The sequence below is a fragment of the Sinocyclocheilus grahami genome, unplaced genomic scaffold (genome assembly GCF_001515645.1).
Source record: "Sinocyclocheilus grahami isolate Dianchi unplaced genomic scaffold, SAMN03320097.WGS_v1.1 scaffold231.1, whole genome shotgun sequence".
Taxonomy (NCBI): domain Eukaryota; kingdom Metazoa; phylum Chordata; class Actinopteri; order Cypriniformes; family Cyprinidae; genus Sinocyclocheilus; species Sinocyclocheilus grahami.
In genome coordinates, this window is record NW_015505410.1 from 431968 (window position 1) to 446093 (window position 14126).

General features: G+C 38.0%; 1 protein-coding gene across 1 annotated transcript in view; it reads right to left on the reverse strand.

The window, feature by feature from the left end:
• Nucleotides 1-4955: 4955 nt before the first annotated feature.
• Nucleotides 4956-14126, reverse strand: part of LOC107597415 (T-box transcription factor TBX15-like) — a 21803-nt gene continuing 12632 nt past the window's right edge. Inside the window, exons 5-8 of the mRNA XM_016288464.1 lie at nucleotides 13232-13399; nucleotides 12486-12550; nucleotides 11185-11282; nucleotides 4956-7456 (exon numbers count right to left, since the gene is read on the reverse strand). Coding sequence (XP_016143950.1) covers nucleotides 6630-7456; nucleotides 11185-11282; nucleotides 12486-12550; nucleotides 13232-13399 — 1158 coding nt within the window. The 3' untranslated portion in view covers nucleotides 4956-6629. The remainder of the gene's footprint in view (nucleotides 7457-11184; nucleotides 11283-12485; nucleotides 12551-13231; nucleotides 13400-14126) is intronic.

The window sequence follows — 14126 nt, forward strand, 5'->3', positions numbered from 1 at the left end:
CCCCCCCCAAATGAAACAAAATGAACAAATTAATTTATAGCTTTAGGAAGCTAAAAATCTTTTACAAATAATGGGTTATATTTATACCATAAATATATTTGTATATTTATTTTGGAGCCCAAAATACGTGACCTAATTGTAATATTATCATTGCTGTTATTTTTATGCAATAAATTTATCATATCCATCTCCATTTCTCTTCCATTAGGGTTGCATATACACAACAGCAGCTCAGAAACAAGCATTTTGAACATGCACAGGCAGTAATAACTGAATAAAAGTAAGTGTTTGTTTTAGTGGAAGAGAGACGTCCCTTCAATTAAAAGGCCGTCTCTCACTGGGGCTCTCCTTACTGCAGTAAATTTAACTTGGCATTCCTTTCTATGGAGCAGGTGTTTGGGATTACCGAGCAAACCCTCTGTCAGAAGAAGGCTTGGGAGGAGGGAGTGTGGTCACAGAGATGGAAAAAAAGGTCCAGGGTACAGTTGTTGTGGGACATAGGGGACAAACTTAAACTTCATGCCATTCCTATATTTAAGATTTGTTTCCTCTTTCAGACTCTCATTCACTTGCTAGAAAAGCATATTAGCGGACATCCACAATCACTGAATAGTTTAAGTGACTATAATGGAGTGCTTCATCTGAATTATTACATTCAAAACTTAATCCACAATGGAAAATATCTCTGTTTGTGCATTTACAACCGACTCCGCTGAACCCTTTCAGCACCTGCTTTCCAGACCAACAGAACAAAAGTGTAACATGAGGATGCTAATCTAGCTATAACGTTTATTGTTTCCTTTAAAAGCCTGTGAGACCGTGAAACAAAAGCTGCTCACTAATTCCGGTCATCCTCTTGCTCGCTGCTGTGGCGAACGAGGTGTTAAAGGGTTAAACTCAAACTATGCAGAATTACAGAGGCACATGGTTTGCCAAACATAAGGGCACAGGAACACACAGGCACAGAGGTATTTTCATGTAGCAATTGAACGCCCTAACAACTGCCTACATTTCATGGACTTACAGGAGATTTATCTTGCAATCAGGAAATAAAAGTGCCATTACACACAAAAACACCCCAGGTTTGAAGTCTAGAAGAGTGTGCTGATGCTAAATGCCACCGGTAGGTTGAAATAAGGGCAAAGCAATGAGGTCTGTAGGACTGCACTGCCAGAAAGTTTTCACCAGGTCCGCTACTATGGATTAGCTGTGCGACAATAGCGTTTTGTGACCATATTAGAACGCCATATTTACCCAACTAACCGCTTTGAAAGGCGATTAACGTGGAGCTTTTTGGAAAGACCGGCTTGAAATTTCCATGAAACCAATGGCCCAGGTGAGGGGTGCAGAAGAATGCAGTGGCTGTTCGTCAAACCTGCATTCAGACACGCACCCAACACATATCTACATGTCTCGACACATAGATTGATGAGCAGCTAACATAGATGGCGAGGCATTGGCACGGCCTCTGTTAGGTCCAAATCTACAAACACAATCTTAAGCCAGCCATCATAGTAACATTTTATGTGACAAGCATTATAAAGGTGATTTATTGTACGCATATGTGTTGGCAGAATATTTCCCAGAATATTTAACTATTGGTGGGGGTTCTGGATTAGCTCTGCATTTTCAAGCAGCCTGAATGATGGCTGTTTGCGCTGTCCATCTATCGACCATTAAACAAACTTCCTGTCAAAATAATGAGTGGAACAAATCGAACTTGCGAATGCGGCACAGAGGCCTAGTCGAGGACTGAGGAGGCACACTGGTTTATAGAAGAAAAGCATGCAGAAATCTGCGTGGTGTTTTTACAGGCCTATATTATTTATGGCACGATTTACTCAATCGTCACCACACTGATAATACACCCAAGACAATTTCTACAGGTCAATACTTTAAACTATAAATACTTTAGACTTATATAATTTCCTTACCTAATATAATTTCACAAAGGCAAGGTCTAGTCAATCACAATTACAGTAAACATGACTTAAACATACTTATTGCCCCAGTAAAACGATCATTAGGAATAACAGCAAGCAATATTGCTCCATCTAGCTACATTGACCAGGGCTTACATTTTCTTTTCCACTGTTTAGCTATGCTGTGGCTGTTTTGAATAAAGATATTTTGAAGAATGTGTCAACTGTTCAAGACAGGGTCCAAAACAAAACTGAATCATTGACTTTTATAGTATGGACAGTTCAAACATTCTTCAAAATATCTTCTTTTGTGTCCTACAGAAGAAAGAAAGACAGTTTTGGAGCAAAATCAGTGAGTAAATGATGACAGAATTAAAATGTTTGGTTGAACTATCCCTTTAGTAAAAACAAAGCTCTTTAGTGATGGGTACCTGTTTTTTATCAAGGCCCTAAAATTCAGGAGAGGAAAACACAATTAACAATATACAGAAGTTGTTGAGAAAATTAAACAACATCATGGCGAGCAAGTAAACTCATCTACTCATTAGTCTGCTATTACAGCCTCACTTTTGCAAACTATTCCAACTCAAATTTTCAGGGGAAAGTTTTTTTGTTTATTTTTTTTTATGAAGACCGAAATAGTTGTCAGAAGCTTAATGGTGGTCAAGTAAAGTTATGTGACTGTGGTGTAGTTTGTTTTTAGCCTACATTTATTTTTATTTTATTTTTTTTACTTCTGGTGACTGTTTTTATGCTTAAAAAATTATAAAAGCTGTGTTCATTTCTGAAGATTATCATGATTAACAAAACATGTAAGAATCAAAAACTTGTGCTGGTCACAGAGCTTATTTTATGCAATAATCCATAGGCCAACAGAAAAATCCTACTGTGTTTTTTGTCAAAAGAACCAGGGCGATGTGAACCTCCTGGATTCCCACATAAGTCATACATGCATATTCACCTGGTATATTAGTGCACATTTACACTCTTCAAACACGGCACTTGATAAAGTAGGTAGAGAAAAAATTATATAATGTTTATATATATATATATAAACTTCTAACCACAGGTTGAGAGTTTGAGGTTTCAGCCACACTCTTCTTACTTCACGTCTGGTATTGGGAATGCTTGATTCAGCGTCTGCTTTAGCAAGGTCACTAGCAAGATCCATGAGACCAGTCCAGGCCCGACTTCTCTCATTAGAGGAGGAAGTGCCTCAGTGGGACGTCTCTGTACTCCATAGGTACTGAACCACAGGAAAAGGGGTCTGGCCCTGGGCACAGCTGTTTCCATCTGGACTTATCGTTTCATCAGAACCACTTGCTTTGAGAGGGTGTTGGCATCTCAAACATCTCTTTTGCTCCCTTAAGTAAAAAAGACACTTTCAAACACTTCCTTTGACCTGCATGTCTACGGCTTTTTAAATATAAGAACCCATTAATGGTTTATATCAGTTTTAAAATGCTTCACTTGAATAATGTTAGCCTCTACTAAAACACGTCAAATTCCTGTCCATTTTAAGTCTGGGCCTTTAGTGTGATTCATTAAGTCAAGAAAAATTGTTTTATAATAAATACGACTACATATGTCTTTAAAATGTCAAAGTTGACAATAATGTGTCGTGTACATGGGGAGTCCTATTTATTATTAAACAGTCAAAAGCCCTTAACAAAAACATGACACTGAATGCTTAAGCTGGCCTTAACTTCGACTTCAGTAAACTCAGAAGACAACTTTAAAAAAAAGAAAAAAGCACTTACCTATCGCATTTGAAATGAAAGCAACACAATCGCGGAAAACAATGCGCTGTTAACTCGCATATTACGTATGTCACCTAATACATGCTTGCGTAAAACTCAGGCACGTGTATAAATAGAATAATTTGATTGGTTGATGAATCTAGGGGGAAAGTACATACATATACTGTAAAGTTAATCTGAGCATTACAACTGACTTGACTTATTGTTGCATTCAATAGGAATCTTGAGTTATTTACTCAAACAACAAGTTCAGTGCTGGTAGAAAGAGAAACACAAGAGGGCAATAGTTTACCAGAAATCTTATCTTACATAGCCGTACTTCAAACCAGCTGTGTGGATTGTCAGAAGAAACACTTCCGATTTGTTCCATTGAACATCTTTGTTTTTATTACTCTTTTGAAGTCTTTTAGGACTGAAGTGTCTGCATGCGTTCTGGTTGTGTTGAGACTGATGGAATGGCATAGCATTTTGTTAGAGGTTAAAGTCTGGATCCCCAGAAAAGATCATAGATACAACAAAAGATATAACAATCATTGTACACAGATCTGACACTCTAAAAGACTACTGTCAAGCTGTCAGTCAAGGTCCTGGTTATGTGGTTTGTAGACACTATACATACATCTAAGGACAAGTTTTCAATTTACATATTGTATTTTGAGAGATACCTTGATAAAATTAATTATTAAATAATAATAATTCAAATATGTTTAAAAGAAAGCCAAAATGAAAGAGAAATTACGAGTAATTTCTGAAAACAAGATGGATAGATCTTTGTTGTAACACAGCAATTTGGGTTTGGTAAAGAATAGGCTATAATAATGAATGGAATATCTCCTGTTTTCCTTTAAACTTCTATATTCAGATTTCCTGAATTTACCTGTCCATTCTGGGTGTGAGAGTCCATGGCTCATTTTTACAGAGGACAAGTCGATTTGAAGCTCTAGCAGAGCTTTGCTTCAAAGTACCAGACAAATCAATGTGCATAATTATTGGAAATAATGTCCAGATAGATGGAGATGTGCCAAATTATGAAATCATGCACTCTTCAATTCGTATCCAGTCATTACTAGAGCTGCACTTGGAAAACAGGTGTTTCTAATACAGAGAGATGTCTCCACGGTCTTCTACCCTGTTTACTTTCCGATGATGATTCAGATATGATATTTCATGGCTGAAACTGAGCACATGATGGGAAGTGATCTGAGAAAGAAGAAAAATAAAGAGGAACAGAGAAAAAGAGAAAAAAAATGTACTCACTTCTGAAGACATGTAATAGATGCTGATTGTGATTTTAAATCAAGTCTGTGCCGGGATAATGAGGACCAAAGCCCAGACATGAGAGAAGCGATCATAAATGCATACTGTAAACATATTAAGAGCAGACATGTAAAAAACTGAAATGTAAAAATGACCCACATCCAGCATCTAACAGATTCCTCTTTTCCCAATCCCCCTTGCCCTCATTCGCTCTCTTTAAACAGGTGGCATATTTATATGCATCACCAAAGTGAAAAGGATGAATTTGATCCACATGGTCGTCTCTTTCTTCTTTATTTCAAAGAGAACAGCAGGATCAATCCTTTGTTTTTTTCACATTTATTTTTACACATATTGACTTTTAAAAAAAAATTGACTTTTTTGGTTTCTCTTCATCTCAAGCCCATGATTATAATAGAGGGGGAAATAATAGGGCATGAGATAGATTGCATTTGATTAGTAAAAAAATGTTTGGCCTAGTAAATTTTCGTACTTAAATCCTCCTACTTTCTGTATGAAATTGTGTGTATAGTTGAACTTAAAAAAAAATTATTATTCAAGTACATACATAAATATTCAAATGTGTAGATCAATAATTTGTTGCAAAGGTCAAATCTATGATCATTTCTGATTTGAGATCCATCATATGCTGTATGATGTCATTTCAAAACCACAAACAAAAGCAACAAAACATGCTTGATTTTTTTCAAGAAACATACAGAGGACATATAATGTTTATTTAATGAGCTTTATGTGCTTGGCACTTGTATTTACAGTCTTAAAAGCCTAAAACATGATTTGTTAATTACTCCCACACTATTTAAATTCAACATACACTGGCCATATAATTGCTTAGAATTTAAATATATTCATTTACAAACACTCCAAAGCATATACCTTGTCTTCCTATGGTTTTTATCCACACAACAATTTAAAACCTATGTGCTTTGCGTGCATTCACTATTGCTCATATGTTTATGTTCCACTTAGGATATGGTTAAGCCTTTTCCAAACCAACAGGCAAAGGTTCAGGATTTCAGTACAGACTGACAGACCCATACAGAAACCCTGTTATTACAAGAGGATTTTACTTTGGCATCCTGAGACCCCTCATCTCTGAAAGAGTCAGTGAGCTTACAACATCGCATCACAACCCCATGACAAGCATGATGTATTATCAACAACAAAACGTAATACTGACTTATTCGCTCACAGTTTTGAGGACATTTTATTCATGTTCTGGCTGATGGCTCTTGTTCTTGTGGGATAATTAAGGGGCCATTATTCCTGTCATTATTGCACCAAATATGAATCCTCACTAGAATCCATTTTCTAAAAATCATACCTCAGTTGCTTTAGTTTTGCACATTGTTGAGATCGGCAGGTCAGCAACAACAACAGTCAAGTTGGAAAGGACATTTTTAGCTTGTATATCCATTCGTTTTGACGGCACATCATGTGATGAACACAAGTAAAACTTTAACTCCATTTTAGTCTGATGATTGATAAGGCATGTGTGTAATAAGTCCACATTGAACAGCTGGTGTCACCAACGTCACAATGGCAAAATGCTCATGCCAATGTATCAGACATTTTGAATAATAAAACTCTGAAAACCCAGTAACGCTGAGCAAAAAACTGCAGCAGCTGTTCCTGTTTGGTGTTTTGATCTGTTTTTGGTTTATTTTCTTCAAACCATGTGCATGGACATCTGTGAAGAGGAGCCATACTGGCGCCCATCACAGCTGCCAGCCCCCTGTTGGCTGCCGGCGGGGTTGCCAATCATGTGCATACTGTCCATGCCGCTGTTGGACAGGTACTGACGTTCGGCAAATGCTCCTGTGGAGGAGGAGGAGCACAGTAAGCCACCCTGAGGTTTCTCCGGGCTGGCCGCCAGGCGCGGTGAGGCTGGGAAGTTGTATCCGTACAGGTTGTAGGGATTGTGAAGGGAAAAGGTGTTATATGTGCTCTGCTGCACATGATGATGGCTCCCAGAGAACATGTGGGTGGAGGAAGGGGAGGAGCCGGATGAAGCCGATGACCCAGAGGCGGAGCTCGTCCCTGCCTGCATTACGTACTGCAGTTGGGACGCCGGAAAAGAGGCCAGCTGACTTCCATATGCATCCATCTTACCTCCACCGCTGCTGTTGCCAGCAGCCAATGAGGAGTGAGCCCCTCCCTGCATTCCAGCAGCGATGAGAGAGGAAGTCCTCTGAGGCAAGAAGGAATCTGAGGCCTGGGCAGAGGTTACAGCGCCTCCTGTGGTCTGGAGGCGGCTGTAGGAGCCGTCGGCCAGTCCTCCGTAGCCCTGCAAGGCAGCCATGTTGCTCCTGGCACATGCGGGGTACTCAGACAAGCCTAGGTTACACAGCTGGCTCTCCCTGCAGCCCACATTGAAGGTGTTGTGCGCCAGATGGAAAGTAGGAGGGGAGCAGGAAGGGGAGAGAAGGTGTGTCGCACCAGAGGGAGATGGAGTGCCAGGGCTGGAGGTAGTGGGAGAGGTGCCAGTGCTCCCTCCTGAAAAACAGAGTCAGCAAACATTCAGAAACATCCAAACCCCAAAGAAACACTGTGGATACACGTTCCTATGCATGAAGATGAAGTGCACACACAAGAGAAGAACGGTGAGACAGAGCCAGCTCTGAAAACACACACACTGTCCAACAATCACACTAATAGCGTATCTCTTATTTCATCCCATGGACCATGAGCAGTCACCATGGCTCCTTAGGGAAAGCACTTCATCTGGTTACAAAAGAGGCCTGTTCAAACCTGGCAACAAATGCCACCATTAAACCATAATGGAATGCTCATCTCCACAGTGCTATTCTACATTCTTTATTCTTGCTGATCTAAAAGGATTGACTCATGTCTTTCCAAACCTATATGATTTAATTTCTTCTGTGAAACACAATATATATATTGACATTTTAAAATTATATATATATATATATATATATATATATTTTTAAAATGTCATTGGTTTTTGTCCATACACTGAAAGTCAGTGGGGACCAATTTTGGACCCAACTGACTTTTACTGTATGGACAGATTCAGTTCTTCAAAATATCTTTTTTGGAACGACATGAAGGTGAGTGAATGATGACAGGATTTTTGGGTGATCTGTCCCTTTAAGGTCTATAATTGTAAGGCCTATGTTATATTTTAATTTATAAAAGGTTTATAATTAAAATTGTTAACCGCAGATGATTCTAAAAACTGAACAAACAGAACCCTGGTATATCTTTTTTCTATTTTTTTATTTATTTTTATATACATTTCAATCTGATACCCTGGGTGGAGAATTCAGATTTCAAAAAATCTCACTATACACTACCACTCAAAAGTTTGGGTAATTTTATTTTTTAAATAATTTAATAAAAAAATAACAATAATACTTTTATTCAGCAATGATGCATTAAATTGATCAAAAGTGACAATACAGACTTTTATATTATTACAATTTTTTTTTTACTTTTAAAATTTCTTTATTTAATCAAAGAATCCTAAAAATGTGTAATGGTTTCCACAAAAATATTAAACGGCAACTGTTTTCAGTATTGATGATAATAATAAGAAATATTTCTTGAGCAGCAAATCAGCATATTATAATAATTTCTGAAGGATCATAGTAATGATGCTGAACATTCAGCTTTGCCATCACAGGAACAAATTACAACTTAAAATATATTAAAATAAAAAAACGTTATGTTTAATTGTAATAATAATAATAATAATAATAATAATAATAATAATAATAATAATAATAATAATAATAATAATAATAATAATAATAATAATAATAATAATAATAATGAAGTCGTGGCATAATGGTTAGAGAGTCGGACTCGTAACCCAAAGGTTGCGGGTTCAAGTCTCATACCGGCAGGGATTGTAGGTGGGGGAGTGTACAGCACTCTCTTCCACCTTCAGCAAAGCACTGAACCCCCAACTTCTCCCCGGGCACCGCAGCATAAATGGCTGCCCACTGCTGCGGGTGTGTGTTCACGGTGTGTGTGTGTGTGTGTGCACTTAGGATGGGTTAAATGCAGAGCACTAATTCCAAGTATAGGTCACCACACCTGGCCACACGTCACTTTACTGTATTTTTGATCAAATAAATGCTAATTTCAAAAGCATAAAAAATTTTTATAGGCCCCAAACTTTGAATGGAAGTGTACATTCATAAACCCGAGTTAACATTGTTCTTTACAAATTTGCAGTGCCAGTATGATTTATTGGATGAAAACAGTATGCAGCCTGTTTAAATAATGGCTTGTCTCACTCTAGCACATCAGCTGGGCTTATATATGCCTGACTGTACCATTCAGTTTGTACTCACTATACTTTTCGGACCATAAGTATACAAATAAAACACTCTCTTCTTCGCTCAAAAACATTTTCCATCACTGTTTGACATTTAGCTTTTTCCCTCAACAAGGAAACAAAATACAGTGCATGAAAGTTTCTGTGCCTATCTACAGCGCATAAATATTTAATAAGGCAAGCGCTGTTCAGTTTATGATTGGTTGTTTGTTGCGAAACAACTAGCCATTACATTCTAACACAGCTTCGTTTCACACTGTATACATTTGGCACCAAAATACAGGGTTAACTCTGTGTGAGACATTGGTTTTCCTGGGGTTGAAAGCAGGTTTAAAGAGACAATAACCAGAGGTTACACACTGTGTGAAAAGCCCATCACATGTCAGCTACAATCATCTCGAGGATAATGTGACAAATGTTGAATGCAAATGTGGCTTGAGTTTCATAATACGCATGTCTGGTCAACAGAGCACTGGCCGTCTTCTCTCAGTATGACAGGCAGCATTTGGTTCATAGAGGGGGGAAAAAATCACTGGCACATATGCACAGTGATTAAGTCAAACATTTGGAACTGAATGATAGCGGTGGGATATCTACCACATATTTCTTTATTAATGAGAAGTTGGCCAGCACTCAGTTTGTTGTTTTGAAAATGTAGTCTGCTCTACGGTTCGGAATGGGAAAGAAACAAAATAACTCAGAACTCTCTTGGCTGAGGCTTGGGCCAGCTCCATATGCGTTCAATAATACAGCTGAGTTCTGGTTCGCTCTACGTGGTTCTGTTTTGTTGGCTGAGGGAAAGGAGACCTTACGGTGATGTCATGTTTTCCCCCTGTTGTCAGGCTGGGGTGAGAGAGGCTTCAGTGGTGCTTTCAGAACAACTAATTACTCCAATAGATCTGCATGTAGTTCTTGAGGGCAATCAGTTTGGGGTTGCGAGGGTAGGGGCAGAGGGAGAGGGCACAACGTTTTGTCAGCCGTGCGAGAACTTTAATTAACATTTAATCTGTTTCGGGAAGTTTGTGATGACAAACAGATGTCTACTCAGACAAAATACCGTGCTCACATTACTCTGACCTTATGACAGGAGAAAAAAAAGTAGTTACATCAACATTTGATCATCTAGGCCATAACATTAGCTATGAGTAAGAGACTGAGCTAAAGAGATGGTTTTAGTGATCAGACACATGTGAGAGCAAAATTCACAGGAAGACTTTTACTTTTGAATGATTGTATCTATCATAATTTATTCACCCTGATTCCGTTTCAGGTTTCAAAACAAATGAGAAAAATGGTCTATACATTTAGTGTGGTGTATATGTATACAAGTCTTCTGAAATCATATGATCACGTTGTGTGAGAAACAGACTGAAATGTATGTTGTTATTCACTAATAATCTTTACCAGAATATTGAATCAATGAATTGAACTTGAGAACTGGATCAGTTCAATTAGTGAGTGAATCATTCATTGCGTACCAAATCCACCAGTTTAAAAATATGAGACTGAAAATAATTATTTACAAATCGCTACATTGGTGAATAATGAGATTACATTTTTGAATATGCGAATGTAAATGTATATTTAATTTTTTTAATAATGTATTTTGAACTCTTTCTTACATAAAGCTATAATGTGGTTTGATTTTAGTGTGAACTGTTCTGGTAAGGCATTGAAGAAAGGAAATAATATTTGATCTGTCGAACAGACATACAGACAACCTCACTCTTGGACACAAAAACCCAAGATTGTCCAACTTGTCCCACCCAAATTCACTGTGGTATGTGATTATTGTGGCCAGTCCACACAGTAACTTTAAACATGATTTATGGAGCAATATTTCTAAATAAGTCCAAAGCCTCTGTTATTCAAGTGGGCATGTTAAAAACATCTCCACTCACAGGAACCATGCGCATACCTTGCTGTTTCTGCATGTTTGTGAAGTCTTCAAACGTCAGCGTCCTCACTGGTGGTCTCCAAAAAGCATACGTCTCCATTATTGCCTCCAACCCAGTCCTACACCAGGGATAGTGACAGAGAAAGCCGGAAGAAGAGACGTGAGATGGCAGAGAAAACAGGTAAACCAGTCAGATTATGCACATGAGACAGCGGCAAAAAGGGAGAAAAAAAGAGGGGGAGTTTGAGGAAACTGGAGCCTGTAAAAAGGAGCAGGTTTTTACTGTGCACATAAATCTTGGTGATGTTTCATCTGTGCTCTGTACATGGCTCCCCTTCCTGTGTGATTTACTCCTCTTTGCAGCACTCCCTGCATCAGTCCTCGCCGTGCAGCTTAAGCGGCAGTAATTCTCTACTCCTTTCTGCTTGTTAGTGAGACGCTCTAATGACTCACTGAAGCACTGGCTGAGACTGGTCACCAAATGAAAGACTTTTTCTCTTTAATATAACATATCACCAATAAGACTGTTTGTGATTTACATTAAAATACTGATTTATATCTTGGTTAAGCATAATTGATTCCACCAATCATCAAAAGCTAACATTACAACTTAACCTGCGGTTTTTGTAAACTGCATGGGAAGAGAAGGATCCAGTGCATAAATGGAACTGTGGTTACTTTGTGACTGATCAACTGTTTTATTGTATGAAAAGGTCTTTTATTAGCATTAGTTTTATAAGGATATATGTGTGAGGGCAAGAGCATTTTCTATATGTATCTTACTCCTGAATAATCTTTTCATCTCTATTTTTCTGCAATGAAAATCTAACACTAGTTCATAAATCAGGCGGTCTATTGTTTGAAAAATGAAAAAAGATGTCTCAAATATCTGTGGCGATAATACTCTCCAGATGGAAGCCTGCTTTCATGTGCTGAGGGTCTGTCTCAGACATTTTCGCAGTATATGACCGTTCTGACTCAGGCATCTTATAGAGACGGAGCAATAAAGTGCACGGAAATACAGCGAGAGGGAAAGAAAGGCAAGTGAAAGGGTGGACAAGATTGAGGGAAAGGAGTTTAAAAAGCAAGAAAAGGAGAGAGGCATTTTTCTTTCCACTGCCCTCAATCAGATCGCTTTATCACAGATTGACTAGGTTTTCTTGGCAGCCGAACGAGGGAGTGATTTTAATGTAGCGGGACGTGGGATTAGGAGGATCTCCTGTGGATCATATACATATGAAAGGACACTGCCGAGATATGTGTGTATTTGCACACACAGCATGGACAATACGGAGCAAGGGTAAGATTTCCTGAAAATCTACCTGTTTCTCCCTGAGTCCCGGAATCCTTTGGCAAATGGGTTGCGGTCGATCTTTAGACGGGTAATCTGTTACAAGAGAAGAAGTCCAAAACAGACTCATTTAATAATATTTTGACATATTCAGACACTTTCATCATATCACTTTAATAACAAACATTACAAAACATATTTTTTAAATTTGTGGGTTTTGAAACTGGTGCATGATATAGCTCTATTTTGGGGTGCAAAATATATTGGTACCACATTGGTTAGTGGTTAATATTAGAGACTTTTTTAAATACTTTATTATTATCTGACAATTATTGGTGTATATATATATATATATATACAGTATATAGGTTATATATATATTTAAATGTATATGATCATTTTTTCTTTATTTTTATATTTAGATTAGAAGTTAATCTTAAAATTAATCTTTTAAAAAACTAATGATTTATTAACACTGTTCAAACTTTAGCAAAAATCAAAATTAATTTTCATTTTTTAAACTGAATATTATAGTGTTGTGATGCCTAAATTCACTTGTATAATATAAAACATTGATTTTAGTCTTTAGTGTTTGTCATTCAGACAAAATAATATATAATTTTAATATTGACCATTTATTGTTTATCAGCCATAACATGAAAATAATTGTCTAGAATTTAAATTTGAGTGCATCCCTAGTTGTATATTGCCAATTAACTCCTGAACTATGTGTTTCATAGTCACAGTGGTGCTGTACACTGACAGTCAGTAATGGACCTGTTGGTTCTGGTAGGCTGTGACCGTGGTGAAGACAGTCTCTGGGAAGCTGAACGTCTTTACTCCTTCCCCGATAGGAATAGGTTTGGTTGGAGAGAGCTCGCTGCTGAAGTCTTTCCGGATCACATGGACACGTGGCTGATATTTATGCATCGAGTGCAGGATGATCTAGAAATGAAGCAAGTCATATCATCAGCTACTCCACTGCAACCACAATAGCACATTTCTGCAGCTGTATGGATTAAATGTCTGTGGCATAATGAGGCTGTGAATATCAAAGCTGCTTAGTCTAATATGAGAACATGCTGTCTCACAGTGTGTACACATGTTGCTGAGATATGAATCAGGCCAACTCGAGGGTGAGTATCTCACACCGATGTGTTGGCGTCAGAGCATGGAGGCTGTAGCCTTCCCTCCGGCCCTTAGTCTGTTTCTAATTACTCCCAGTGTCAGTGTGCGTCTCCTGGGTCCACCACAACCGAGGAGGTCAGGCAAAAGAAGAGAGGCTTTTTCAAAACAGCTTGATGACAGTAAATTTAATATTCCAGCTCCCCCCTTCCTATCCAATCCAAATGCACAGCCCAGGAGATCCCAGTGCTGCCCAAGGCAGACAACACCAGCTCAATGAAGACCAACTGCAGAGAGGAAGTGTTCAAAGCCACACTGCTGTAATTCCACAGTTCCAAGATATTCGGGATTCAGAACATTGTCTGGGGCCAAAAAGGAATTTACGGGTGACATATGAGCACAAAAAAGGAACGTTATGAGTTACACTATGCTAAACCAAACAACTAACTAAAGCTGTTAAAGTATATATACAGTATATATATATATATATATATATATATGCAAAAAAGATTATTCTTACAAAATGTCATCTAAAGACATGTATATA